Raw genomic sequence first — 27964 nt, 5'->3', positions numbered from 1 at the left:
TAGTATTCAGCAGAGGGAAACTGTTATTGGTTTGTACATCTGTTTATGATGTTACTAATTTATTGTTTAATAAATGTGAAAGTGTTCTAAATAATTTTGTGTCAACCTTCAAAAATGGTTTACATGGAGTAATCAATTCAGTTACACTGAACATATCACTTACATTAAGTTAATTAGGACAATTAATGTTTTTAATTAAGGACAACATAAAGAAACTGGGTTGGTCCAAAAAAAAAAAAAACAGGCTAAACTAAATATATTCTTTACACTAAGTGAGTGTCAAATAGTTCTTGTGAATGATTACAATTTGTAGGTTTTACTCACATATTATTTTTTTGTGTGTTACCGTTTTTTGTTTTGTGTAGTATATTGCATCCTTCAGATTCAAAACCTCTATGGGCAATGCATTTCTATTTTATATTTCTATTGTGTTCTCTTTTCGAATATGTGTGTTTTACGCAGTTCTTACATCTTTCTTTTATTTTCTACTGCAGACCCTTTTGCTCCCCTCTGCCCCATCCTTTGTTGAAGGACCCCTGCATTGTTGTAAATATCGGACCGTACCAAATTATACAGAGAGTGGGGGTGTACTGATTGGTCTGGCAGTTTAGTGTTTGTGCCGCTACGGACTGTCTGCTTTTCTCTCTGACCATGCACCTGGAGCTCGAGGCCTGGCCCGCAGCACGACCGTGTTCTGTTCACAGGCTTACTATCGGAAGTCAGACCCTGCTGGACCGTCACTGGACAGGTTGATAGCTTAGGAGAGAAAAAGACAAAAGGCCACGCACAAAGCGCATCAGGCGACCAGCCATTGCTTATTCTTCTTTTCTAATGAAGACAACAGCATCTCGATTGTGAATCGCTGAAACAACGACAGTCCAGGGGAGGGAACCACAACCCGCCTGTACCCGTGTTATTGTCTTTGTCTATTTAACTGTGTGAGTTTCTGTGAAGATGTTACATCTGACCGCGATGTTATTGCTGCCAGTCCTGTACAGCATCGTCAGCATCTCCAGCGCTGCATCCCCAGTATCCCGTAAGTAGGCTAACGCAAACACACGTACACAGTAGCAGTCGTGGCTAATTTGGAAGCTTGCTCTTGCTGGGGCCAGTCCAGCTGCCTATGCAGTCAGGGATGTGGATCAGAATCAGGACTTCGTATGAAGTCAAATAACCAGGATCAGCTGCAGGGCAGGGGATCATAAAATATTGTAATGATAATGATACAGTACTCGGTCATATAAACATTGAAGGCAGTCATTATCATATTTGAGTTGCTGAAGGGGAAAAGACGTGCGTGTTTCTCAAGCAAGAGCAGAATCTGTAGGCTGTTGTATGTATTTGTCTTCATTTTGCTTAACTTCTAGAAAGCACAAAAGTTCACAGTATAAAAAGAGCAACCAGTCTATTATTACTGCAGTTATTATGAACAACATAACTACAGCAGTTACAGAATAATGATAAGAAATGTGTAACTCCCATACTGGCTGTTACATTCAGAGGTGCTCCACAAATGTATCCAAAAATAGCAGAAGATTTTAACACGTAGTCTGCCTTGTGTTTTAACTATTCAAATTCTACAACAGTTGTTTTCTAATACATAATGAAATGTGATTTCACTGTGTTTAAAAGCTTTTATGAATTGCTAATTTACATGCACAGTTCATTTACATTTGCTTATAAACTGCTATATAACTCTAATGCAGTTGTACAGAAATAGAATCATTACATATGTAAAGGGTTACATCTTATGCACATAGTGTATACACACACATATGTGGTATATGGCCTTTTTTGTAGTTCACATGTTTGTTATGTCAAATTTGGTGTGGGTTAGATGCAATTTCTTAAACTAACAGATACTGGCAGATTTTGTGTGATGGTTTCTTTACAAAAGTTAAAATGATTTGCACAGACCCATCAATTTGTCTGGGATCTCCGACACACTTAAAAAGGATCAAAATGACCTGCAATCTTTAAGCAGTACTTTTGTCCATGTAAAGCCTGCTGCATGTAAAATAAGTGATTGCATAAGTATTTAGCTTCAAAAAGCCAGTATTTAGCAGATTCACTTTGGGCTAAAGTTGCAGCATTGAGCCTATGTGGACAGGTCTCAATCATATTTGAACACTGCAGTTTTACCCTATTCTTCTTTCTAAAACTGCCAGATTGTACAGGGATCATGAGTCAACAGCCTTTTGAAATCCAGCCACAAATTGTCATATTGTCATGATCATTTTTTTAAAATAATTCACCATCTACAGTGGCTTCCTAAAATGTGATCAGAGTGTTTTGGGGAAGAATGTGACAATTTCCATTTGAAATACTAAAGTGATTAATACTTGTGCCATCACAGTTTCTCATGTCAGACCTTATCAAAATGGTTTTCCCTTTATCTGTTTTGCATCAGCTCAGTTTCATAGCTGTTGTTTTAAGAAACTCTTTACAGAGTGCTGAACAGCCATTAAGATGAAAAACACAGTACAGTTAGACATGCCATTCTTGTTGTGTTGCATTGCACTCTCAGGGTCTGGTCACTTCTGACAGCAGGTTAAGCAGGTCATTTCAGTCCCTTCTTCCAACAGTGCTTTCCAATTCTTCAGAGAGATTCTCAAGGCATTCCCAAGCTAGATGTGGTATCAGATACCTCCATCAAGTTGTTTTGTCTGTCCTGTGGTCACATTCCAATTTGATGTGGTTCTGCTTGATCCCGCTTTTGATACGAAGAGGTAATCCAAGCCTCCAGTCTCCAGCCTCAAGTCTCAGCTCCTCACCCTATCCCTAAGACTGAGCCCAACCACCATATGGAGAAAACTCTTTTTGGCCGCTTGGACACTTGACCTCAGCCTTTTGGTGGCTCCCTAGAGTTCATTGCCAACAACCAAATAACATTTGCTTTTCTGATTAATTTCATGAATGCTGTTGTTATCCAGGATAGGTTGTTAAGTAAAATACCTTTTAAATATTGTATGTGTCTAACTTATCAATTACATGATGCAGTCAGTGTTTCAAGCACTGGTGGTCTGTTTGTTCAGGATGGGAGCCTTCACTGTGTTCATTACATTGTCTGTTGTTACACAAACATTACTTCTCTCACTGAGACCTCAAGCAGCTAACACCTCCTTTAATCCCCTTTGCAGTTTTGTCACTTGTATGATCATATGAAGTTTTTGGAAGCAGTTATTCAGTTATTTCAGTTATTAATCTTCAGTAGAGAGGACAGAAAGACTTATGTGTGGCCTCTATTGTCTTGCTGGACCCCAAGTCCATGGTAGCTGCATAGTATTCCACTTGTAATAGCTCTGTTTCAGCTTGTGACTTTTTTACATGGCTCTAGGATGGCAGCCTGAAAAAATTGGTTTGTAGTGATATTGCATATCAAGTGATCTGATATGCCATATTTGGTGACAGTGCTAATTGGTATCATGTCTTTCAAGGTGAAAAATTACTGCATCAGTGTTTTCTCTCATGTGGTGTAACTTTGACAGACTAAAAAAATTTTTTTTTGCTTCGAATGGCATTCAGATCTGGTTTTGTACTTGTCAGACGGAGCTTTGTGGTGCCTATTTAAATGGTTAAACATCTTTTTGTTAACTAAGTTAAAATTAGATGACTTTATTAATGCAGAAGAAAATTCATTAGCTAGATATTGCTCAGAAAGTCAAATTACATAAGATTGAAAAATTCAGTGCCAGCTTTAAATCACCAGCCCTGTTGCATCTTTTGTTTTAGAACACTGTTGCAGATCAATAGCAACCTTATGTGCTGCTCGGTTTGGGAAACCTGGTTGTATTTTCGAATGATCTGAGAGAGACTTCAAAGGATCTGTTGCAAGAGTCTCATTTAGTTTAGAGAGCCAGCATCTAGTCTCTATAGGTTAATAGGATACTATTATGTCAAATCAACTGCCAGTTTGCTACTAATATCCAAATATGAGAGACTTATTTTAACTGCGTATGCTCAGTATTGATTCACTTCATGGCAAGTCAGCATAATGTTCATAAATTTTGGGGTACGATAGAAGATTACATGCAAAGGACTTGTTACACATTGTCTGCATCAACAGGCAATAAATGTTTACTTGTCTCCTCCATCATCACTGAGAGCAGAGTTTTTGCAATGAGCTGCAGGCTTGTCTCAGAGCGGCTCTGTCTCCAAACATACAGGCTCCAAGAGAGAGAAGTCGCTTCTGAATTTGAAAAATTATAATGTACCTTTGACAATACCATTGGTGAGATAGAATGTACAACATAACATTTATATTAATCTATAAAGTACTGATAGCAGAATCGTTATTGTCAAAGCTTATTGGTTTTATGGTAAAATTTAGCACTGGTGCTCATTTCATTTTGGAGAGACCTCATTTCTCTCTCACTCCAAAGAAGAATAGGAATAGTGTTTTACTTATAACATTAACTTATTAACATTTTTATAGGTCGCAAACATATTAATAGGTTATAAGTTGAAACTTCCTTGTGCAATATTCCATACTCGGGATGCAAATTATCATGTAAATTCATTAATCGATAGTTGTTTCATCTTACTGATCGATGATCGATTAATTGATAAGCGGCAATTGTTCTGAGAAGCTCAATTTCCCTCTGAATCAATAGGTTCCTTTCTATGAAAATGCTATCTTTCTTATGAAAGAGAAAATGCAAATCATATTCCTTAATAAAAGATTTATTCTTAACAGCAGGGAACATCACATTCATAAATGGAACAGTCCGCTGTGAGGGCCACATTCGCGGTTGCAAGTTGTGTTTTTAACTCTGCCTTATTCCTCGCGTAGCTTGCTTTCATGCGGGTGGTTATTGTTGTTCTAGAGGGAATATTGTATCCTGGCTCGATGTACTTTATTACCTCTCTAAACCTCTGTCCTTCAACGACATTTATTGGTAGCATGTCTGGAGTAACCATGTCACATATCCACTGGGTAATGCCCTCTGCCTTCGTGGAGTCACATACTCATCGTCCCAACGCTGCGGTGATTGTAGGCTGAGAGCTACTCCCTTCTTGCAGCACGGCTGAATGTGGCGTATTGAGGTGATATTTTAGTGAAGTTGTGGAGTTGTACTTTAAAATACTTCCACAGATTGTGCATTTGGCGTCTTTGTCGTCATTAGTGAATAGATTCTTTTCTATTCTATTAACCAACTTAAAGTGGTTCCATACCAAACTCCGTCTTGTCCTCTGCATCCTGCCAGCTTACTGCTTCTCGTTTGTCTGGTTGTTGTCGTCAGAGGCCAGATTCTCTTGTGTTCCGTGTGCGTCAAGGATGTCTGGTGTCAAGCGCGCCCTCATGCGGGCTGGCAGGGAATTACAAGTGCAAAACGCAATTAAGTGCAATTATCTTATTTTAATCGAGTAATTTCTTATCGACAATTAATCGATAATCGATTAATTGTTTGCATCCCTATTCCATACCATGTAAAACTTGAAGCTCTGCAGTCCTCATACACAACAGCATATAAATATGACACTAAGCCATTTCCTTGACAGGACCTGTGGCCAAAGTTACAGTCCACAAGTTGACCGAGCAGCCTCTTCATAATGAAACTCTATACCTGACTCTTTTTGACTCCTGTTATACAACAGAGACATTTCAAATTATTATAAGCAGCAGTCAGTCTGTAACTCTGAACCCAAATTTAGTTTCACTGAAAACATCTAACATATAAGCAACTCATGAATAATTGAAGATTACCAGATGGTTGATAAATCAATAAATGATAATTTAAGAATTTACAATTTATTTTACTTTGAAATTCTGTTTTTTTTAAATTATTATTTATTGTATGATAACTTCTAGAATATTACCTCTAGTGAAGTTTGACTTTGACACAGATATGCCCACCTCCTGGAGAGTGTTCTTGATTTAAACAACTGTTGTGAAGGTGTTATTCTTGACCAGGGAAAAAATTCTTCTGTCATCAACCACACTTGTTTTCCGTGTGTTTCTGGGTCTTTTGGCATTGCTGAGCTCACCAGTGTGTTCTTTCTTTTTAGGAATGTACCAAACAGTTGATTTGACCATGCCTAATGTTTTTGCTATGCCTCTATTGGATTTGTATTGATTTTTCAGCCTAGTGATGGCTTGCTTCACTGATAGTGACAGCTCTTAAACTTAAATACCACAACTGAAAAAGCTCCTGTACTAGATGGAGTAATAAAAATGGTAAAACAATAAAAGCAACGCTCATTTCTTCTGTAAATTTGTGTTATCAGTCTGCATAGTGGCGATAATTTGTCTTGCAGCTATCCTCCTTAGGAGCTGTTGCTTGCGGTTACAAGTCCTTCTGAGCAGAGGTCTGAGGTGATACATATTGAACAGAGAACATGCAACAACATTTGTCAAACAGGTCAGCTTCTCTACACCTTTGCAGAATTATCAAGATTAAAAGACATTTTAAACTGAATGTCCAAAAACATCACCGTTGCATTGCATGTTGTGTTTTGCTGAAAACTAAAGCAAAATACCAAGATGGACAAAGCTGTTTAAATGATCAAATAATAAATAGACAAGTATTCTTCTAAAAGGGATGAGCTATTGGTGAAGTGTTGAGGTTGTCTTCCCAGCTGTCTGTTATGCAGATAATCTTTTTATTGCTCTTTTAAACTGCTTGAGACATGCTTAGCTTATTTTGTAATGCATATGAGGAAGCTCATTACCATTTCCTGCACCTGCCGTTGGCGCACACAGGCATGCACACACACACACACACACACACACACACACACACACACACACACACACACACACACACACACACACACACACACACACACACACACACTGAAACACTCTTACTGTTCATCACGCCCCTTTCAAAACCTAAATTTTATACAGAGATTGTCCATTTATATAGAAAATGTTGCACAAAAAAAATGTAAAAGTAATGTCAGACTTCTGCACAAACTAGAAACATAATGCACTAATTTCGTTGATTCTACCTGTAACATTAACATATACACTGTCCGGCCAAAAAAAGTCGCACACTAATGTTTTTTGGACTGCCTTTAGCTTTGAGTATGGCACTTATTCGCTGCGACATCGTTTTGATAAGCTTCTGCAATGTCACAGCATTTATTTCTACCCAGAGATGCATTAATTTTTCAGCAAGATCTTAAATTGAAGATGGGGGAGTTGGACCGCTGTGCAAAGTCTTCTCCAGCACATCCCAAAGATTCTCAATGGGGCTGAGGTCTGTTCTCTGTGGAGGTCAATCCATGTATGAAAATGACGTCTCATGCTCCCTGAACCACTCATTCACAATGTGAGCCCATGGATCCTGGCATCGTCATCTTGGAACATGCCAGTGCCATCAGGGAAGAAAAACTCCATTGATGGAAGCACCTGATCGTTCAGGTAGTCAGCTGACCTCATTCTTTGGGGACATACCATTGCTGAACCTGACCAACCCCAGATCATAACCCTAACCCCCACAGACTTGTAGGTACTAGACATGATGAGTGCATCACTTCATCCACCTCTCTTCTTACCCTGATGCACCCATCACTTTGGAACAGGGTAAATCTGGACTCATCAGACCACATGTCCGATCACGTTTGTTCCTCTAAGATGATGGTTCACCACTATCCTTCCAGGTTTTAATAATGCGTTGGACGATTCATAACCTGATTTTAGTAGATTCAGAAATCTCCTTAGTTTTTTTCTTTGCTTGATGCAGGCCAATAATTTGACAGATTAACATCCTTTCCATGACCACAGAATATGTCTTCTGACATGGTTGTTTTCAAAATGGGAAGCACCACACTGCACTAGCTAGGGTTAAATAAGTTGTTGCCAGCTGAAACATATTCATCACTGCAGTAATTCTCCAATGGAAGGCTCTTACCTATTTGCTTAGTAAAGTACAGGTGGTGACTTTTTTTGGCCAGGCAGTGTATATTAAAATCCTGCTGGTTCCTCTAAATCTACCTGATGTATGACAAAGGTTTTGAGACTGAAGATGACTGTGGTAACTGTTGTGCTTTTTCTCAGAAAAATTCAAACGCAGCATAACTAATGGATGGTTTCACCTGAGACAGCACAAACTATAAGCCTTTTCAAAAAAGAAAGTTTGCTGCCTAATCTTAAAAGTAAAGAGGGAATTGAATCTTAATCTGCAACAAAATTTAGTCTTTAGCCATTTCAACAGTTGCATGGGCTGTCATGCTGATGTTTAGGAAGTGCATCATTTTCTTCGTTCACCATCTTATATTACTGAGTACAAATTACTGAATACAAATATTTTCTCATTTGCATTTTATAAAAAATATACAGCTGATGGAATGCTACAAATTTTGCTGTTATTAATGAATAATTTATTGAACCAGTGCATTACTTATAGCTGTAGACTTATTTAATATTTTGACCTGCTAGCATCATGACAAGAAGAATCAGGAGGGTGACCAAATATATCTCTGTGTCTGTTTTTTGTCTGTGATTCAGGAAAGTGTGAGGACAGTTTGGCCACTCCTCTCCCCTACAGCTCCTTCAGCAGTTCATCGATATATGGCCGAGGATATGGAGCCGGTTATGCCAAACTCAACCGGAAACAAGGTATGCCTTGTAATGTTAGGTACTGTACAGTTCCTGTTATTGCATACACACATTGAATTGTATTCTGGCTAAAGCAAAATAGGTAGCACTGAGGCCAGGAACAGCAGGAGCATGATCGTTATGCACTGTAATGTCCTTAGCCCTTGTTAGTAATAGGGATGCACCGATCCACATTTTTTCACTTCCAATCCAATCCCGATACCCGAATTTGGATATCTGCTGATACTATTCCGATACCAGTGCTTTATTTGCTTTAATATTATTATTATCATTATTGTTACTTTTATATGAGGCTGTAATACACTCCTCTCTACAGACAAGTATGATATTGATTTGTTGGTGCTACAAGAGCCACTATACTTGATTTAAGCTGATCAGATGAAGCAGCACTTTGTATGGACAGGGGTAGCGTTAGAGAAGTTTACCCTTTGTGTCTATCTGTCTTGAATTTAATAAATATTCACAGTCACTTTGAAACCCTGAAGGTACATGTCCACGAGATGCATTTTTCCCGCCTGTAAACATGCCACATCTGAAATTTGCCTGCATGGTGGGGGGTCACTAGCGGGCCACAACATTATCACATGACAGCGCTCGAGCTTCACACTAGAACATTGGTCTAGTGTGGTCTAGTGTGTGACCATACTAGACCACTACGTGGTCACATGACCAAGCTTTCAGCTTGACAGTCCGGCAAATGCGTCGCATAAACATAGCGGCTTGGTCACCAACTTTCTCTTTTATTTTGAAAACACTTTAGGGAAAAGTATTTCTGAAACCATTTGAGGCGAGAAATAAGCCATGCAGTAAGTGAATCTGTCCTCATTTTAGTTCACTGATGGCTAGTTTAGGATTTCCTGTTTTTCTGACTTCCTTTTTCGTACCTCAGGTTCCCTTTTGGGACATACGGTGGTATGCAAAAGTTTGGCCACCCCTGATAATTTTCAAGATTTTCCTTTATAAATCACTGGCTGTTCGGATCAGCAATTTCTGTTAAATATCTCATATAGCGGACGAACACAGTGGCATATGAGAAGTGAAATGAAGTTTATAGGATTTACAGAAAGTATGCAATAATTATTTGAACAAAAGTAGGCAGGTGCATACATTTGGGCACCCTTGTTGTTTTATTGATTTGAGTACCTTTAGCACTAATTTTTGGAACACAAAAATTGTTTGGTAAGCTCATTCACTCTTGACCTACATACACAGGTGAAGCCAATCACGAGAAAGGGTATTTAAGGTGGCCAGTTGCAAGTTGTTCTCCTCTTTGCATCTGCTCTGAAGAATGGCAACATGAGAGCCTCAGAACAACTGTCAAATGACCTGAAAGCAAAGATTGTTCAACATCATGCTTTAGGGGAAGGATACAAAAAGCTAGCTCAGAGATTTCAGCTGTCAGTTTCCACTGTGAGGAACATAGTGAGGAAATGGAAGACCACAGGCACAGTTCTAGTTCAGGTCCGGAGTGGCAGGCCAAAAAATCTCAGATAAGCAGAGGCGAAGGATGGTGAGAACAGTCAATCTCAACCCACAGACCAGCTCCAAAGACCTACAACATGATCTTGCTGCAGATGGTGTCACTGCGCATCGTTCAACTATTCAGCGCACTTTGCACAAGGGGATGCTGTATGGGAGAGTAATGCAGAAGAAGCCTTTTCTGCACACATGCCACAAACAGAGTCGCTTGAGGTATGCTAAAGCACATTTGGACAAGCCAGCTTCATTTTGGAATAAGGTGCTGTGGACTGATGAAACTATAATGGAGTTATTTGGACATAACAAGGGGCGGTATTCATAGCGGATGAAGAACACAGCATTCCAAGACAGACACTTGCTGCCCACAGTAAAATTTAGTGGTGATTCCATCATGCTGTGGGGCTGTGTGGCCAGTGCAGGTACTGGCAATCTTGTTAAAGTTGAAGGTCACATGGATTCCAGTCAGTATCAGCAGATTCTTGCCAACAGTGTTCAAGAATCAGTGACAAAGTTGAAGTTGCGCCAGGGCTGGATACTTCAACAAGACAACAACCCTAAACACTGCTCAAATCCTACTAAGGCATTCATGCAGAGGAACAACTACAACGTTCTGGAATGGTCATCTCTGTCCCCAGACTTGAATATTATTGAAATTCTGTGGTGTGATTTAAAGCAGGCTGTCCATGCTTGGAAACCATCAAACCTGACTGAACTGGAGATGTTTCGTAAAGAAGAATGGTCAAAAATACCTTCAACCAGAATTCAGATCTGGACCCGAATATCCCAAATATCCGAATATTTGTTCGCTACAGCGGTATCTGGATATTAATTTCGGTATCTGAATATCAGACTTGAAGAGTTAAAACTGAAGCTGTTCTGGCAAAAAATTATATCCACAATGTCTATTCAGACACTATTTTGAATTTTCCTGTAATCTGCCAACTTTCTGTACCGTAAAACGGGGCTATAAGGGACAGCGGGGTAATAAGGGACACTTTTCCGGAAAATGTTTTAAATGTAATTCTGCGGTTTTTACCTAGATTTCTTTAAGAATTCATGGATAATTGATAAAAACAACACAAAACCGCATCCTGCTCAACATAAAAACCGCAGAATTACATTTAAAACATTTTCTGGAAAAATGTCCCTTATTACCCCTCTGTCCCTTATAGCCCCGTTTTACGGTACCTAGACTGACCCTACTTGCCAAACACACTGTGATGATATCAGCTGTGTGAGCGGGGTCTATCAAACAGTGCATGGGCAATGTTGCTCTAAGATGAAAACAGTAAAGACACTTATTAAATAATAATTGTGTTTCCAGTGTTCCAGATACATTTGTCTGCTCTTCTTCCATTTATTTTTATTTTTCCCATCTTTAATCCTGTCCACCCCTACAACACCCACAAATCCAGGTGCTGGAGGCTGGTCACCCTTGGATACAGACCGTTACCAGTGGCTACAGGTAGACCTGGGATCTAGAAAGCAAGTGGTTGCCATAGTGACACAGGGTCGCTACAGTAGTTTTGATTGGACCAGCAAGTATCGGCTGCTGTACAGTGACACACCGAAAAACTGGAGGCCTTATCTACAAGATGGAAACATTTGGGTAAGAAACCATTTGATGTGATTTCCTTTAAAAATTGCACAAACATGTCACTTATACTGCTAGAGAAGGGCTTAGTGCTATAGTTGAAAAGTGTACCATGATAAACTGTTTCTTTTTAGCTAATTAAATAGCTATTGATCTTTTCTCAATGACCTATTTTGAATGAAGGCCAGGAGGAAAAAGTGTTTTTTGTTGTTTTTTTTTTGCCACCCTAGGGTACGTTTTAAGGTTAAACAGTAAAATTGTCAGTTGCTTAGATTGAAATCACTTAGCTGGTTGTGAGACCCAGGATTGGGGGGTATTTTTTGATCGTGAAGCCCATCTTGCGATTGTAATATCGATTCTCTGTCGGTCTAACATGACATTCTGTCAATGTACAACATTCAGAACGATGAGGTTAAGGATGTACATTTTCTTTCTGAAACATTTTTAAAGAAAGCTGTAGACGTTATTGTTGGAAAACAGAGCTGAAGATTATTCTGTGACCTAGTTCACAGAGAGCAGGAAGACGACAACTTCTAGATGGCAAGGATCACCACCTTATATATTTCTAAGCTACTGGTGCGGGCCCACAAAAACGCTTTGTATTTATAGCACAAAGTCTTTCAGCCCGACATGTTATTCAATTACCTTACCAGCACTCATTTATATCAGCCTATTGTTATAGAATATGATCCGAGTTTCAGGTTGTTTTCTATTTGTTCTGAGGCCAGCAACTAACCTGTCAAAGTGTTTATTAGGAATGAAGGAAAAAAACAAAAGCAGGCCATCAAAGGAGTTGGAAAACATGACCATTATAACAGTGAGAAGTCGTTACTGGTGGAATTGACTGTTTTGCCGAGCACAATACACACTGATTGTAAAAATTGGAATATGACCATACCACAGGGTTGTGCTATAAATGGGACTGAAAAGCTATCTGTACAAAGGCATAGGATGACAGCAGGAACTATGAACTGAGAAAGGGAAGGGACTGAAGAGAAAACTAATTGGGAAACCTAAAGAGAAGGCTACAAACAGACTATGAACAAAGGAGGCAAAGATTTCCCAAGGTACACTAGCGACCTTTGGGAGTAAACTATCGAAACGACAAACCAGAAATTTACAGCTGTAACGACAGTAACCTGGAAATGCTAGAACTATGGGAAAAACTAATGGACAAATACAGACTAAATCCAGAAATTATTAATGGTGGAAAACTAATCAAAAAACATTGCAGACTCAACCTTGTATCTTAATCTCTCTGGAATATTGATGGGTCTACTGACCACAATGCTAGGGCCAGTTAGGAGAAAGCTACAGACAGAATTGCTACTACGAACCAGGAGCTGGCGACGCGGTAGAGCGTAATCCATAAACTACACAAAAAATGAAGTTAGAGCAAGCAGAATCACACCACCATGAAAACGGACTGAACCCAAGTAGCAAGAATTAATAAACAAGACTAGTGAACAAGCTACTCCACTTAGCAGGCAGCTGACTTGGGGGAGAGCAGTGTGAGAAACAAGATCCAAGCAGAGTAGTAGGCAGAGGAAAGGTTAAACCAGAGCAAAAGACAAAACTTAATAGAATTGCTGGTCCAGAGCTGACTGACTGTAGTCTGTTCAATGGTCTAGTGTTGAATTGTGAACTGAGTCAGAGTTTTATGGAACATGAAGGTGAGTGACAGCAGGGGAGCCACTCCCAGGCACTGGTATCTTCTCTCATGCCCACAGGAAGCGAAAAATAGATGGACGGAGAATGGAAGCTGCCAGCTAAGCAGATGTGGAGGAGGACATGACGTAATCTTGCATGAAGGAGTTCAAAACTAAATTTAATATATTTACAGTTTTTAGAAAAATACTGAAAGTTTCTATATTAATTATGTCAACTACCACACAATGGTCCCTCTATGAATAAAAGGTTTAAGAGCTTTAGAGGTTTCGGATTCCAGGGCTGAACAATAACAAGTGAAGTGTTGAAACTATCAGAAAAAGGAAACACGCTGTCTGTGAAAGGTGAAAATGGACATCAAAAATCACACAAGGGCAGTATCTTAGTGTAAAGAAACGTAAGACACAGCAACAGGCTGTTTACAAGCTAAATTGGAATAGAATTGCTTGACATTTTAAAAGTGGATCCAGGTTGAGATAAGTTCAGAGAAACTTTATTGATACCTCACCGGAGAAATTCACGTTGCAGCAGCTGGATACAGATAAGTACAACTGGAGGACTCCTGGAGTGACAGTTTACAGTGTTCTCTGTGAAGTCTGATGTGTACAGGGTGAAGGGAAATGGAGAAACCACCATCCCCTGTGGAGCAGACCACCTCATCAGACACAGCTGTGGAACCTACTGTTGGTGAGGTAGTCAGTGGTCCATGGAGCCAGGTGTATGTTCAATCCTGTTTCCTCCACCCCTCCAGGGTGCAGCATGGTTGGTGGGGGAGGACTGTTGAAAAACAGAATTAGGTCGTTTGCCCATTTCTGGTCACAGTTATCACAATGCCATGTGAGAACTCCTTCAGCAGGTAGTACGGCTGAATGCTAATGGCTAAAAGTTTGATATTTTTAGTGCAGCACTGCTCTTTAACACTAATGTACCCAGTGTGGGACTATCTGTCATTGACAAACATCTGCTCCCTGTCCCTTCTTCTTCTTCTGTCCCTCTCTCCTATGCTCTGTCCTCTTGTATAAGCTGAAAACTGTCCAGGCTGATTGAGTTTATTCAGCCAAGCCTTCGGTACTCCCTCTGTAGCCTGGTTAGCGCCATTATCTCCCCAGTCTTATTTGGGAGAAATCTTACAATTCCAATAATAACAGGCAGACTCCAAACCGACTCCATGCAGAAAGATCCCGGGAAAGCCAGGACGTGAACTCGGGATTTCTTTGCTGCAGACGAAAAAAGTGCTAGCCACCATGCCACTGTATAGCCCCTAGTCTCACCAGTACCTCGATAACTGCACATGTGCGTATGAGATCAGTAAGAAAAAAGACAAAAAAAATAAAAGAGAGAAAGTAAATAGGAGCTCCCGTAACTTGCAGCCATTTATGTGGCGCAAGTGCAATCGATGCATGGTTTCAAGGTTTTAGTCCGTAGGGTATGGGATCATGAACAGTATGTGAAGATGGATTAATGCTTAATGACATTACTAACAGGTGTCCTTGAACAGTGGTTTTGAAACTGGTTTTGACCCTGACCATTGTCATATATGCGATAGTAGACACTTTTGTAACTCCTGGCAGAAGCAGGCCATCTGTGTGACTGGGCTGTAATGTTCTGCCGACCTGTCATTCAAAGCATGAAACACCTTTAATTATTAGACCCTCCAGAAAAATGCGGGCAAAAATCATTGATTCCGCAGGCTAAAATCCTTGATTATGCGAATAAATATGCAGGGTTTTTATGCCATTTTATGTGGGGAAATTGCGGAAAGTTGCAAAGTATGCGAATAGTTGTGAAATATGCAAAAAGATGCGAAATATGTAAGAATTGGGGAAAAAAAGGTGATTCTTCTCCTACATCCTGTTACTAGGACACACACATCCCTTACTGAGGTTAAAACAGTTTCCTGTTAATTTTTTAAGAAATTGTAATTGGGGTTTAACCACACACACGCATGCACACCCCGGTGCGCTCCTTCACTCACACACACACACCCACCCACACAGCGCACTCACACAGCACACTCCGTGGAGAAGTCATGGAGAAGTGCTGCAACACGGTTGATTTTCTTCGGTGCTCCAGAACAATATTGCACGGGGTGCAAAAAAGTTTCCCTCCACTTTCGTGCAGTAAATCTGGGTACTGTTTTGCCCGGTCTCTGGCTGAAATATTCGTAGGTAAATGTGATCTTTGAGCATTCGCCATTCTCGTTTTTCGTCTCTGAGCGCCGCGCTCCGCATCAGCTCGTGCTTCTAGTGTGTGTGTGTGTGTGTGTGTGTGTGAATGCGCGAACTGATGACGTCAGGCCGGGCGTCACCTCGGGCTGGACAATATTTCAATATCAATATATACCGCGGTATATTTTTATTCAATAACGGTGATATGAGTTTTAAACACATTTTCAATATTTCGATATAGTACATTAGAGTATGTAATTACAGCGTTTTAAATGCCATTCAAGCAAGCAAAGCCCCACCGCGGCAAGCTACCAAATGAGGGCCCATGACCGTAATGTAAATGTGACTGAACAAGCTACCACAAGCGAAGAAAAAGCTGACGAAATAGTTGACAAGAGAGGAAAAACTAATTCGGTGGTGTGGAAGTGGTTCGGCTATCGAAAATCCGATAAACTTCAGGTTTCAGTGTGCTGCAAAATATGCCGGAGAGTCGTGCCAACTAGCAGCGGGAACACATCGAACCTGTTCCACCATCTGAAGCATTTCCACTCGATAGAGTATGCCGAGAGTCAGAAGATAAAGCACCATAAAAATTTGAACCAACTCGTACCTGAAGCATCACCCCCAGCAGCAGCGACAGCGGAGTCAAAAGAGAAGCCCATGCAGCAAACGCAGATCGCTGTTTTCATGCCTTATGACAAGAACTCCAAACGCCATAAAGACATAACCAAGGCCGTCGCAAACTTCTTGGCTAAAGACATGATGCCGTTTACTACAGTGGAAAACGTGGGCTTTAGGAAAATTATGTCAGTCCTCGACCACAGATACGAGCTCCTCGGACGTAAATATTTTTCACGCACAGCCATACCTGCACTTTACGGTGAAGTGAGAGAGAGGGTGGAGGAGCAGCTGAAGAAGTCCGTCACGAAATTTGCGACCACAGCTGACCTGTGGTCAAGCAGAACCTCCGAGCCTTACTTGAGCCTGACGGTTCATTTTATTGACCAAGATTGGAAGATTGGAAGCTTGTCAGCTTATGCCTCCAGACGGTCTGTTTTCCCGAGGATCACACCGGTGAAGCTGTTGCAGCCGGACTTAAAGATGCGCTTGCGTCCTGGGGACTCAGCGAGGATCAGCAGGTCTGCATCACCACAGATAGCGGGACCAATATCATCAAAGCCGCTGAACTGAACTCCTGGACAAGACTGCAGTGCTTCGGGCACCGACTAAACTCTGGGCCAGGAGCATTTGTGTTTGTCGCTCACTCTGTTTTGTGTGTATTACAGCAGTTCTGAGCACTTTTTTTTTCCTGGTTGAAGCACCTTTGTTTGAATCTATAACAATGGCATAACTGTATTGTAGTTTAAAGTTAAAGCTATTTGTATTGAAAAAGGTGAGACTTTTGTGTTTATTTGACAGGGATTTCAAATTTCTTAAAAAGGTGAACATTAATTTTTTGTAGTTTTTATTTCTAAAATTTTACACTGGAGGTGCGTCCTGTCAAAATAATGTGCATTCTTAACAGTTTTTCTGAGGCTTTTATATTACTTATATCGATATCGGAATTATATCGTATCGACCGAAATTAAGAGCTATATCGTGATAAAAGTTTTAGCCATATCGTCCACCCCTAGCGTCACCATAGACTGTGTACATATAGTGGACATAGCATCTGGCTCCAGAATTGAAGCCCACCCGGAAGTGTCAAAAACTTGCAATATCACGCCGTCCGCTAGGGTTGGCTCCAAATAGCTTTATCTCCATAGACCCCAATTCATTTTTGGAAAAAAATAAAATTTGATAGACTGATTTTCTACAGCTCAGGATTTTTTTCCCGTTAGTTTTCATGGTCAAAATGAGAGATCAGGTGGCCGATCTTAAAATAAATCAATACTGAATTTTAAATAAATCATTAAAGTTGGCGGAGCCAGGGGGCGTGGCTATACTTGATAGACAGCAACAGAAGCCTCTGCGGTAAAATGTGGGCGGGATAAGAGAGTCCTCAGCCAATCCTACCCCTAGTTGCTCTCCGGTCCAGCCTGTTTGATGACGCTTTTTACGTCACTGGCTCCAAAAAATCCAAAACGGCGACCAGGAAGTAGCAAAATCCGGGCTTCATTTTCTCAGCATTGAAACCAACGGGTGACGTCACGGTTAGTTTACACCTGGGCGTCACATAAAAACTCACACACAACTCCATTTATATTGTGAGATTCTTGCGGGAATTATGCGCTGTTTTGCGGGGATTATGGGGCCTTTTGTGAAATAATTGACCCCCGCATAATCAGCGGCATTTTGGTGATTTATGCGGGAATTCACGCGATCGCATAATCGCGTTTTTCTGGAGGGTCTAAATTATGCATAATATGCAGCGCTAATATTTAATGGGAAGGCTTTAAAAATCCCATCCTGCAGTTTTTTGAACAATGGAAGTAAATTAGTTAGAGAGATAAAATACATTTTATGTGTCAGGCTGTCAACATTTTGTTTAGTCAGTAGGGATAGACATGCTAGACTTGGAACGAGTCTCAAGTGGCCATTTGAGGATCTCTTAGCCCTGGAAGTTTGTACTTGTGTGAGAGTAGTAGCATTTGTATTGAGCAATTTAAAAAAAAAAACTACTATAGGGCCCTCTAAAAGCGAAACTGCCACTTCTCCATGGCGTCAGTCTGTTTCAGCTGGGTAAAGCGTTCATAAGTGATTCCTCAAAAATTTGTCAGCTAATTGAACAACATACTGTCAAATGGAACATATTTCTCCTGTGTTCTGGATCCTACTAACATGTCATGTACAACATCTAGCGAAGATTGAATGAAATATTTAGAACATATGTCTAGTAAAAAATAATAATAGGCACAAAAATCTTTATGATGCAAATGACTGTGGCCTACATTAATCACTTCAACATCGTTCACTCGATTTCCAGCCAATGGAAGCTGTCTTGTCACCTTCACCATTGCAAAGATATTAGCTAAAACATTTTGCAATTTTCCTAGGTTATTTCTCACCACATAGCAATAGTGTGCAGTGAGTATATGATACACTGGAGTATGGGAAAACTGTCCACAAGGTTTCAGTGTAACAGTATTTATTGTCTATGGATTTTTCATTATTTTCAGCATGTTTTTCCAACTCACACATAATGCCATTCAAAAAAATTATGTAAATGAACTGCAGATATCAGCAACAGAATAATGGCATCTCTCAAATGTGCTTAATTATGGATTCATGTTTCTCTTGCGCCTAAATGCGGCTCTACTCACTATACTGTCAACAAGCTCTGCTGTAAATGAGTACATCCTCACATTTTTTAAGAAAAAAATGTGTTTGCCTCAAAAGTAAAACATTTTACCTCTGAATTTGGTATTTTAAATTGAGACATGAGTGGCTGAACGTTGGCCTCTTTTCACACCCCAAACATAATGGTAATTGTCAAATCCAGGAATTGAGCAGAAAGTCAGCCAGCACTGTATTTTGCAGTGAAATAAGAAGTCAGTGGTGCATTACCTATGAATTAAAGTTAAACTCTAAAATACATGAAGTCTATTGAGTTAGATGTCATAAGTGAATAAGAGAAGATCCTTGTGGCTACATTCTGATGTCTAATCTCTATTGCGTGGTTAAATGAAGATGAATCTTTGTGTGATTGGGAGCAGATTAGAAGTTATTTTTTCTGTTTTCTAAAAAGGACTGCTCCACACTCAGTCACTTGACACACAAATGAAATCTCCAAAAAGTAGTGAAACTCTCCACTTTGGAGGAAAAATACTTCCTAAACTAAGCATTTTTAGCCAATGCAGAGTGACTCTGTGGAGGATGGGTTCATAACAGCCATAGCAGCTGGGGTGAAACCTAGAAACCTGCAATTAGAAGACAAACTGTTTTACCACACAAGCCACAGCTGCCATAAGATTTCCTCATGTTTTGTTATATTCCCCCACCCCACCCCCAACACTTTCTTACAGTGAAACTGACATACCAATGGAGGGCGCACAAAGACCAAAAATTATTCACAGCATTTGCTTGTAATTAATATTAAATGTCAGCTTTAGAGGGCACATGATGACCACAAATGACTGGCTTGTCACTGTTTTGCTTTTGAATTTATCTGTGAAATATATAAATAGCGTAACAAGTTAGCCAAATACAAACGACATTTGAATGCTCTTGGGTCAAGCATGGAATGCCAGTAGCATGCCAAAAATCTATAGAGGAAAACAAACAGAAACGGGATGAAATTTTGCTGTGGACCAATATACAAATATGGCATGTGTGTTCTTGTGTTTCAGACATTTGAGGGAAACACAAACAGTGAGGGTATGGTTCGCCATGAGCTGCAGCACGCCATCCTGGCCCGCTACATCCGTTTCATCCCACTGGCCTGGAGCAGGGAGGGACGCATTGGAGTACGTCTTGAGTTCTATGGCTGCTCATATTGTGAGTACCAGTGGACGAGGGAGGGGGAACCCCACCTCCCTCCTTCAACTGTCCGTATGTTAGAGATTTCTTCGTCCCTGTAGGTTCTGGGCAAGTTCCTGGCAGCAACTTCCCACACTGAAAGTGAAAATGAAACGGAAAATTATAAGGATTTGGATTGTGCTGTATAGCAGCCCTGCTACTTTTATTCAGCAGATTATCCATTTTAATCACGGTGCTCATCTCCCTGCGTACAAATGTTCAACAACAAGAATTTAGAAAAAGAATTAGAATTGAGTAGGATGTGTCTGCAGCCCCTGAGGGTGCACTTTTAGGATGCCAGTTGTAGGACCGCACCTGTGGTTTTCACATTACCGATTAAATTGGATGAGTCACAAAGACCTCATTTCTGGCAAAATGAACTATGTTCACAGGCTTGAAGATAACGGATTGAAGATAACTCGAGTTTTATTTGTTTAATGTAAAAACCTGTTCTAATATCTTCAAGTTCCACAGCACAGTTATTGTTAAAGTGTGAGAAACAAACTATGTTTTAAGTTGTTGTTCTTGAACAGATGACAGCCGGTTGTAAAACTCTTGTTTGCTGATCTATTTAGTGGAGCCACAGAGCGAGCCTAACTCCATGTTGACGTCATTTATTGTAGCATGCATCATAAATATACTTCAGAAGATGATAAAAGCATGTCGACATGATGTGTGTGTGTGTGTTTGTGTGTGTGTGTGTGTGTGTGCGCACGCACGCGCACATGTGAGCATGTGTGGTAAAGGTTGCTGAGGTAGTCAAGCAACTTAAGAAAGTGCCAGGTGTGGATGAAATTCACTCCAAAAAGCTAAAGGCTCTAGACATTGTTTTGCTATCTTGGCTGACGTGTCTCTTCAGTGATGTATTGGAATCACATCGTGAGCTTGTGGAGTGGCAGACCGATTGTTGGAACTCGGTTGCAGGAGGAACAATGTGGATTGTAGCTGTGGAACAGTGGACAAGCTCTTTAACCCTTTAAGCTTCAGTCAATTCCAGCCGTTTTCAGTACAAAGAATCGCTAATATTCTATTTTTAAATAAAAAAAATTATGAAAAATACAGGGAATACTGGACGGGCATCGCGAGGTGCATTTCCTTGAAAATGACTGATTCGGGGATTTTATACCGACTTCAGGACATGTTTTGGATAAAATAGTTTACTGGCTTGTGTTGTCTGGATGTAAAAGGTTGGATTATGGCCGTTTTTTGTGGAATCTTTTTTTTTTGTGTGTAATAATGAACCCGGAAATGTGAGTCGCGCTGTGTGCATTGAAGCCGTGTATAGAGAACGGATGGATGAATATTCGTTTTTGTCGGACAAATGTGTTTTTCTCACCCGCTATGGTAATCGCATCTGAAAGTGGTTTATACCGGCGGATTCATGAGAATCTAAGCTTTCCATCGGCGTATAGTGTTTGTATAATCGTGTTTGCAGCCGTCGGACATTCTTGAAATTCCTATGCAAATTAGTAGGTGTACCGCCGGCGGTACACTGAAGCTTAAGGGGTTAACCTTGCAAAACAGCTAAGGGGATCATTGGAGTTTGACCACCAAATCAACATGTTTTGCAGTTATTGTAATTTTGCAAATTTTATTTGCAGTTGGAAATGGTTTACTATTATGTCCCTCGAGGGGCCCTGTCGGGGGTACAGCAGGATAACGGAGCGCAACACGCACTGTTCCAAGCTGTTCGGTTCCTATGCAATCTATGTTATAGATGTGTTTGCATTCTGGGCACAAAGTCAAACACCTTTCTGGTGGGTGCTGGACTTCATCAGAGCTGCTCCTTATCTCCGATCCTGTTTGTGGTGTTCATGGTCTCAAGGTACAGTTAGGGTGAGGAGGGTGTCTGGCTTGGGGACCTTAGGACTGTGTCTCAGCTTTTTGCAGATCACGTGGTACTGTTGGCTTCATTAGACCATGACCTTCAGCATGTATTTTAGCGGTTTGCAGCTGAGTGTGAAGCTGCTGGAATGCGAGTCAGCTTCTCCAAGTCCAAAACCATAGTTCTCCGCCAGAAACCGGTGGATTGATTTCTCCGGGTTTGAGGAGAGTTGATTCCCCAAGCGAAGGAGTTAAAGTGTCTCAGGATCTTGTTCATGAGTCATGGAAAAATAGAGTGTGAGATGGGACAGGCAACTTGGTGCAGCATTGGCAGTACCGGACCATCATGGTGAGAAGGGAGCTGAGCCGGAAGACAAAACTCTTGATTTACCAGTTCATCTGTGTTCCAACCACAGCTGTGATCACGAACACTGGGTAGTGACTAAAAGAATGAGATCGCAAGTACAAGTTTCAAAACAAGCCAGTTAAGGTAGTTCAGACATCTGATTCAGGTGCCTCCTGAGAGACTTAATTTGAATATTTTCCAAGCACATCTGTCTGGAAGGGGACCGTGGACTAGACCAAGAACTTTCTGGAGGGATATATATGTCTCATTAGTACATAGTACTTGAGTAGTTTATTACAGTGCTATTTGGAGTGCTCACCCCCTTTGAAAGTTGCCTTTCAAAATTGAATTGTGGTCAATTTAATTTGGGTTTTTTGAATAGCATTCAATTCAATTCAATTTTATTTATATCCCGCCAATTACAGTCAAATTGTCTCAAGACTCATTTACACAAAAAGACTTTCTTGTGTCAAAGGGAAAACATATTTCTGCAGAGCAATGTCAATGAAAATTCCAAAAGGTTCCTTGCACTGTTGGTGCTCAAACCCCTAAATATAAATTGTAATATTAGTGACAGCATAAGTATTCACCTCCTTTGAAGCGAGTCACCTTATTTAACACGAGTGTAGCCAAAAGATGCTATAAGTCACATAATTATCTGTCAGTGGTGAATCAGTACTTCTGGCTATAACTACACCATAAAGAAAAAAAAGCATCTCATACTCCAAGCAACTATGTGAAAAGGTTCTTAGAAAGCATATGTCAGGGAATGGATACAAGAAAATTGTCAAGTCACTGAATATCTCTCAGACTACAGTGAAATCCATCATTGGAAAATGAAAGGAATATGCCACATGCCTAAATATGCCTAAAACATACATACTGTTCTTGCCACCAAGGATCGAAAAGCTTCAGCAGTTAAGAAGAGAAAGACAACTGTTGGCCACATTCTTCACCAGTCAAAGTTTTATGGAAGAGTAGCAAGAGAAAGTCACTGTTGAAAAACACTCTTATTAAATCTCGTCTAGAGTTCACCAGAAGGGATGTGATACTCCGACATCAACTGCAAAAGGTTCTTTGATCTGATTAGACTAAAATGTAGTTTTTTAGCAATCAAACTACCACCAAACTGTGCTTGATGGAAACCAAGCATTGCATATCAACTGGTGTGTTGCCCAAACATCATTAAGAACACATCATTGAACTACACTCTTACATAATATGACATGTTTCTTGTGCTAAAATTCCAGTTCACTTTCAATTCAGGATTGGGCTGGGGACAGCGTAAAAGCAGATTAAGAACAGAGAGACAATATGAGAGCACTTGAAAGATCGTTACGTCCACTGACTGCCGATCAGAGACGTGCAGCTCGAGATCCAGAGATACCTGCAAAGAGGACAAACAGAATCTAGAGGGAGACAACATGAAAAGTTCTGAAAGTTCTGCCTCCATTCTACTTCTGGAAACTTTAAGAACCACAAGTATATCTCCAGTTTGGAAGTGAAGGGCTCTGTCAGAATAATATGGTACAATAATGTCTTTCAGAAACAGCTTGTCATTTCAATGTGAGAAGCAGGATTTTAAATTATCTCCTGTATTTTATTGGATAGTACTGAGACTTAGTCTCTGTAAAATTCTCTTTAAAAAACTATGCCAATGTGAAAAGTCAAACCCCCCCCCCCCCCCCCCCCCCACACACACACACACACACACACACACAACATGCATTCTAAATCCTGACTTAAGCTCTTGAAACAAGTCATATCCATGTAGATAGTAACATAATTGACTTGCGACCAATGTTCCCTCTAATTTTTCATGAGTCTGAGCAAACACACAAACTCACTGAGCAGACCCTTGGACCACTGTGAGCAACATCAGACGTGTGCACTGCGGTCACGCCAGCATCGCATCCATCCAAGTTACATGGTTTGTTAAAAGAACCAAATTACAGCATTTACATTTCTGTTAAAACACTTTGTCAGCAGGGGCCAGTTGAAGGCAGCAGTGATTTTGGTGACACGACAATGTATAAGAGTGAAGTTATTGAATATTTTTGTCTCTCTTTGCTGATGCAGACGGTCCCTGTTCACTCCACAGACACCAGTGTTATTTCTGCAGCTTGAAAGACAGCTACTTTTGATAAAACTGGGCTTGTGTGCCTTACAGCGATGGGAAAGAGGCATTGTTTATGTTTCTGACAACCTATATCTAACGAGTTATAGATGCTGGAAGTCTGAATCTGTGAATTTCTTTCCAACTTTACTGAACTTGGGGCCACTACCATCCAAGGAGTGGCGTATTGAATTTTGAAAAAGAAGCATTTAGCCATACTTAAAGCTTTAAAGTGCTTTAACACGGAACTAAGAATTTTGTATTCTTTTATGATAACAGGTTATGTCTGAAAAGAAGTGGTATCATTTTAAACAGTGAAACCATACTAATGAAATAAAATGTAATGACCAACTAGTGTGCAATACTGGATTCTGCAAAAACATAAACAACTGAATGCAGAATACTGTACAAAGAAATTATCTACAGATATTTTTTCATCTATATCTAAATCTTATCTTAACACAGTTAATGTATTAACTCATTTATGTGTGTATGCACATATTTCTTTATTTATTTAGTACCGTTAACATATCAGAGTTCTGAGTGAGTTTTTCTTTAGATAGGCAAAGGCCATTTATTGATCACATATAGGCTATTAAATAAATGTTTATTGAAACTAAAAAGCATTTAAATAAAACTTAGGACTTTATTGAGTCACTAAAATACTGTGGAGTCTACGGCCACATCAGCATTATTATAAGCATAATCTGGTAAATTCACAAACATATACTGTAGGAAATCCAGCTAATCTCATCATGATGTCCCTTACCATATGGACTTCAGGAGATGATTGGAGATGATAATCTGTGACCTGCTGGTTGGGTCCTCTCTATTCTCATGTTTCTTTACATGTTTGTCTCCTGATTCTGCCTTACTTAAGGCATTTCCATGAGCAGCAGAAAACACAGTTTTTCTTGTACCCATTGCCAGGGGTTCGAGTCTTCCCACTCAAACGTTTTTGCTTCTTTGGATGTGGTGGAGTTATGGATGTAGACATTTTTAAACGCGCAGAGCAGTGCGCAGAGCTGTGCGCAGCAGCGTCTGTAACCAGGCAACCCGCGACAGGACCATAGGACCGTGCACGCACAGAAGCATAGATATATATATATAGGCGACTAGCTATGCTAGCGCACTGTAGCAGCCGGCTAAGGTGGCTGCACATAAGGACGTCTGTAAATGGCATTGATTAGCTGCGTAAATACCTATGTGAATCACATCATTGGCTGGAGCAGCCAGTCACGGGTCACTCACTGACTCACATTGAAAAATAGCACAGAATGAATTGTTATGAATTTATTTTATTTTCAATTTAGGTTGGATTTTTTTTTGTGCGCAGCGCAGATTTTCTGTGCACTGAGACTGTCAGGAGTGCGCAATTGCGCGCAGAGCTTAGAGGGAACAGTGCTTGCAACTGATATTTCAAGAATTTTAGAAATAAATGGAAGCTTAGATGTACACCTGCATCAATGTGTTTGCCTTTCAATATGTATTTGCATACTTTGTCATAAGACTTGTCCTGTGTTAAGTTGGCAGGCCATATGTGTTTGCCTCCCATTAAACAAAACATGTAACTGCACCATAGCTATGGAATAAATTTCCTATCATAATTCAAGAGCATTTTAAATTGATTTGAGGGCAGCATTTATCAATTTCATTCTCAGATTTTGTGATATTGTCTCTCAGAACTCTGCTCTCGCGCTCAAATTTGCTCTGCGCGTGCTCAAACTGTGTCCTCGCACTCGGTTACGATGCTGCTCGCGCAGATTTCCTGCGCTCAAACTCAAACTCTTCCTCTTGCTCTCACGGAACTTCTGCTCACGGATCTCTGCTCTGCTCTCAGATTTTTGTGTATCAATGCTGTCAACCAATAGAAGGCCGGCGAGCTTTGACCAATCAGATTATCCCTGTTTGAATACGGGTGCGTTCGCTGTTTTCCGAGGAGCGTCGCATACGGGCGGGCACTCTTTCAACAGGTTTTATCCACTCCCTACCTCCGGGACTGTAATAAATTAAATGTGATTTCTTTTATTTTTTTTGACCACTGTTGGAATAAAATATCATTCAATGCATACAACAGCGTCCGAGCTTCTCATTAAAACGGCTATATTGTGTAACACTCCAACTTTTCCAAGCAGAGGTCACTTCACCAAGGGGTTCATCTCAGAAAAAAATAAAAGTTAATTGTCACTATCAGTAGTAATGCAGCTGATAAACACAATCGGATTCTCTTTTAAAATTTCTTAAGTTTCTTTACTTCCATCTTTTACTCCAAAAAAACCCGCTGTTTCCCCATACAAAAAAATACATTGCCACAAGATTACAAATAGAAACTAAACCTTTATGCTTTCTAAATTAAGTAAGAGTCCTTCCCTAACGAAATACAAAGTTTTCAGTCAAATGGTCCACTTCAGATACTCTTTTAAGAAAGTTTCTATCCCGAAAGGTCCTCACGCCGGCGGCTTTTCCTCCGTCCGTTCGATGCAAAAAACAACAACAACACGGTAATCCGACCCAAAAAAGAAAGTTCCGCTAACAAAAAAAAGAAGCGATCGATCGTTAAAGAAAATACTGGTATACCAAAAAAAAAGAGTTTCAAACAGGGTGGATCTCACCAATATCCCGGGTGCAGAGGAGATAATCCTTAAGTGAAGGATCCCTTTGTCTCTTGGGGTGGCGTCCGCGTCAAGATGTTGACGGCCGGGAGTGTACGTCTGGTCGGCTCCGGTAGGATCTGGGCTCTTTACAGGTTCAATAGTCTTTTTCCAACCTTATTAAAATGTCTTAGGCCTTCGTTCATTCTTTTTTTAACTTTACACACTCCTTTCCTTTCAGCAGCCTCCTGTCACTCCCGCTCACGCCGTGTCTCCCCCGTTCCTCTACGCCACATCCTCCTTATATAACCTTTGTTTACCACATTTTCTAATTACTATTTTGGAATTGTTTATTATCCCACCTACCTAAATACATTTTTAGCACAGGGAACATCATGCACAAAGACCAGAAAACTTTCATTTTGTTTTCATCATGTTATTTATGGTTCTTTATTTCTTTTAATGTTTCTTTTAATTTTATTACTTAGGTGACAATGTCACAGATCCCCCCCCCCAGCCGAGGTTGAGGGAGGCTGAACCCCAAAGTAGGGTTTCAGATTGACCGTGTTGATTGTGTCTAACCTCTTGTTTAGGTCATTCCACTGTACTTGGTAGTTGACTGGGCCTAGCTTTCTCACTATTGTAGCTGGGCCTGACCATTTAGGCGCAAGTTTAGCTGAGAAACTATCGGATGCTTTAGATAGCGGGTGCATGCGGACCCAGACCTGGTCTCCCGGAAAGAGTTGTGCACCTCTCCTTCGGGTATTATAGTACCTGGCTTGTCTGGCCTGACACACTCCCACTCTCTTTCTGACTTGTTCTGTCATTTCTTTTTGCCTCTCTAGCAATTTGTAAGGAGACTGGTGAGGAGAAGGGGATGTACAGATCATCCGTTCCAGGGGCCCTTTAAGCGTCCTTCCAAGTGCCAATTCTGCAGGAGTTCTACCAGTAGTTTCATGTTGTGCAGCATTAATGGCAAAACGAAATTCTCTAATCCACTTATCCCAGTTGTTATGCTGGTCTCCCACATAAGAGGCTATCATGGTCTTGATGGTGCGGTTGGACCGTTCTGTGAGATTGGCTTGGGGGTGGTAACTTGTGGTGAACTTTTGGGTCACTCCCCAGGACCTGCATAGGTTAGCCATCTCATGGCC

At 40.5% G+C, this 27964-nt stretch overlaps 1 protein-coding gene across 1 annotated transcript in view; it reads left to right on the top strand.

The window, feature by feature from the left end:
- Positions 1-572: 572 nt before the first annotated feature.
- LOC110970274 (contactin-associated protein-like 2) overlaps positions 573-27964 on the top strand; it is a 93095-nt gene continuing 65703 nt past the window's right edge. Inside the window, exons 1-4 of the mRNA XM_051953317.1 lie at positions 573-1036; positions 8456-8566; positions 11461-11654; positions 19765-19912. Coding sequence (XP_051809277.1) covers positions 955-1036; positions 8456-8566; positions 11461-11654; positions 19765-19912 — 535 coding nt within the window. The 5' untranslated portion in view covers positions 573-954. The remainder of the gene's footprint in view (positions 1037-8455; positions 8567-11460; positions 11655-19764; positions 19913-27964) is intronic.

This window comes from Acanthochromis polyacanthus, chromosome 9 (assembly GCF_021347895.1).
Source record: "Acanthochromis polyacanthus isolate Apoly-LR-REF ecotype Palm Island chromosome 9, KAUST_Apoly_ChrSc, whole genome shotgun sequence".
NCBI lineage: Eukaryota > Metazoa > Chordata > Actinopteri > Pomacentridae > Acanthochromis > Acanthochromis polyacanthus.
Note: the sequence above shows the minus strand (reverse complement) of the source record. Positions and strands in the feature narration are given on the sequence as shown.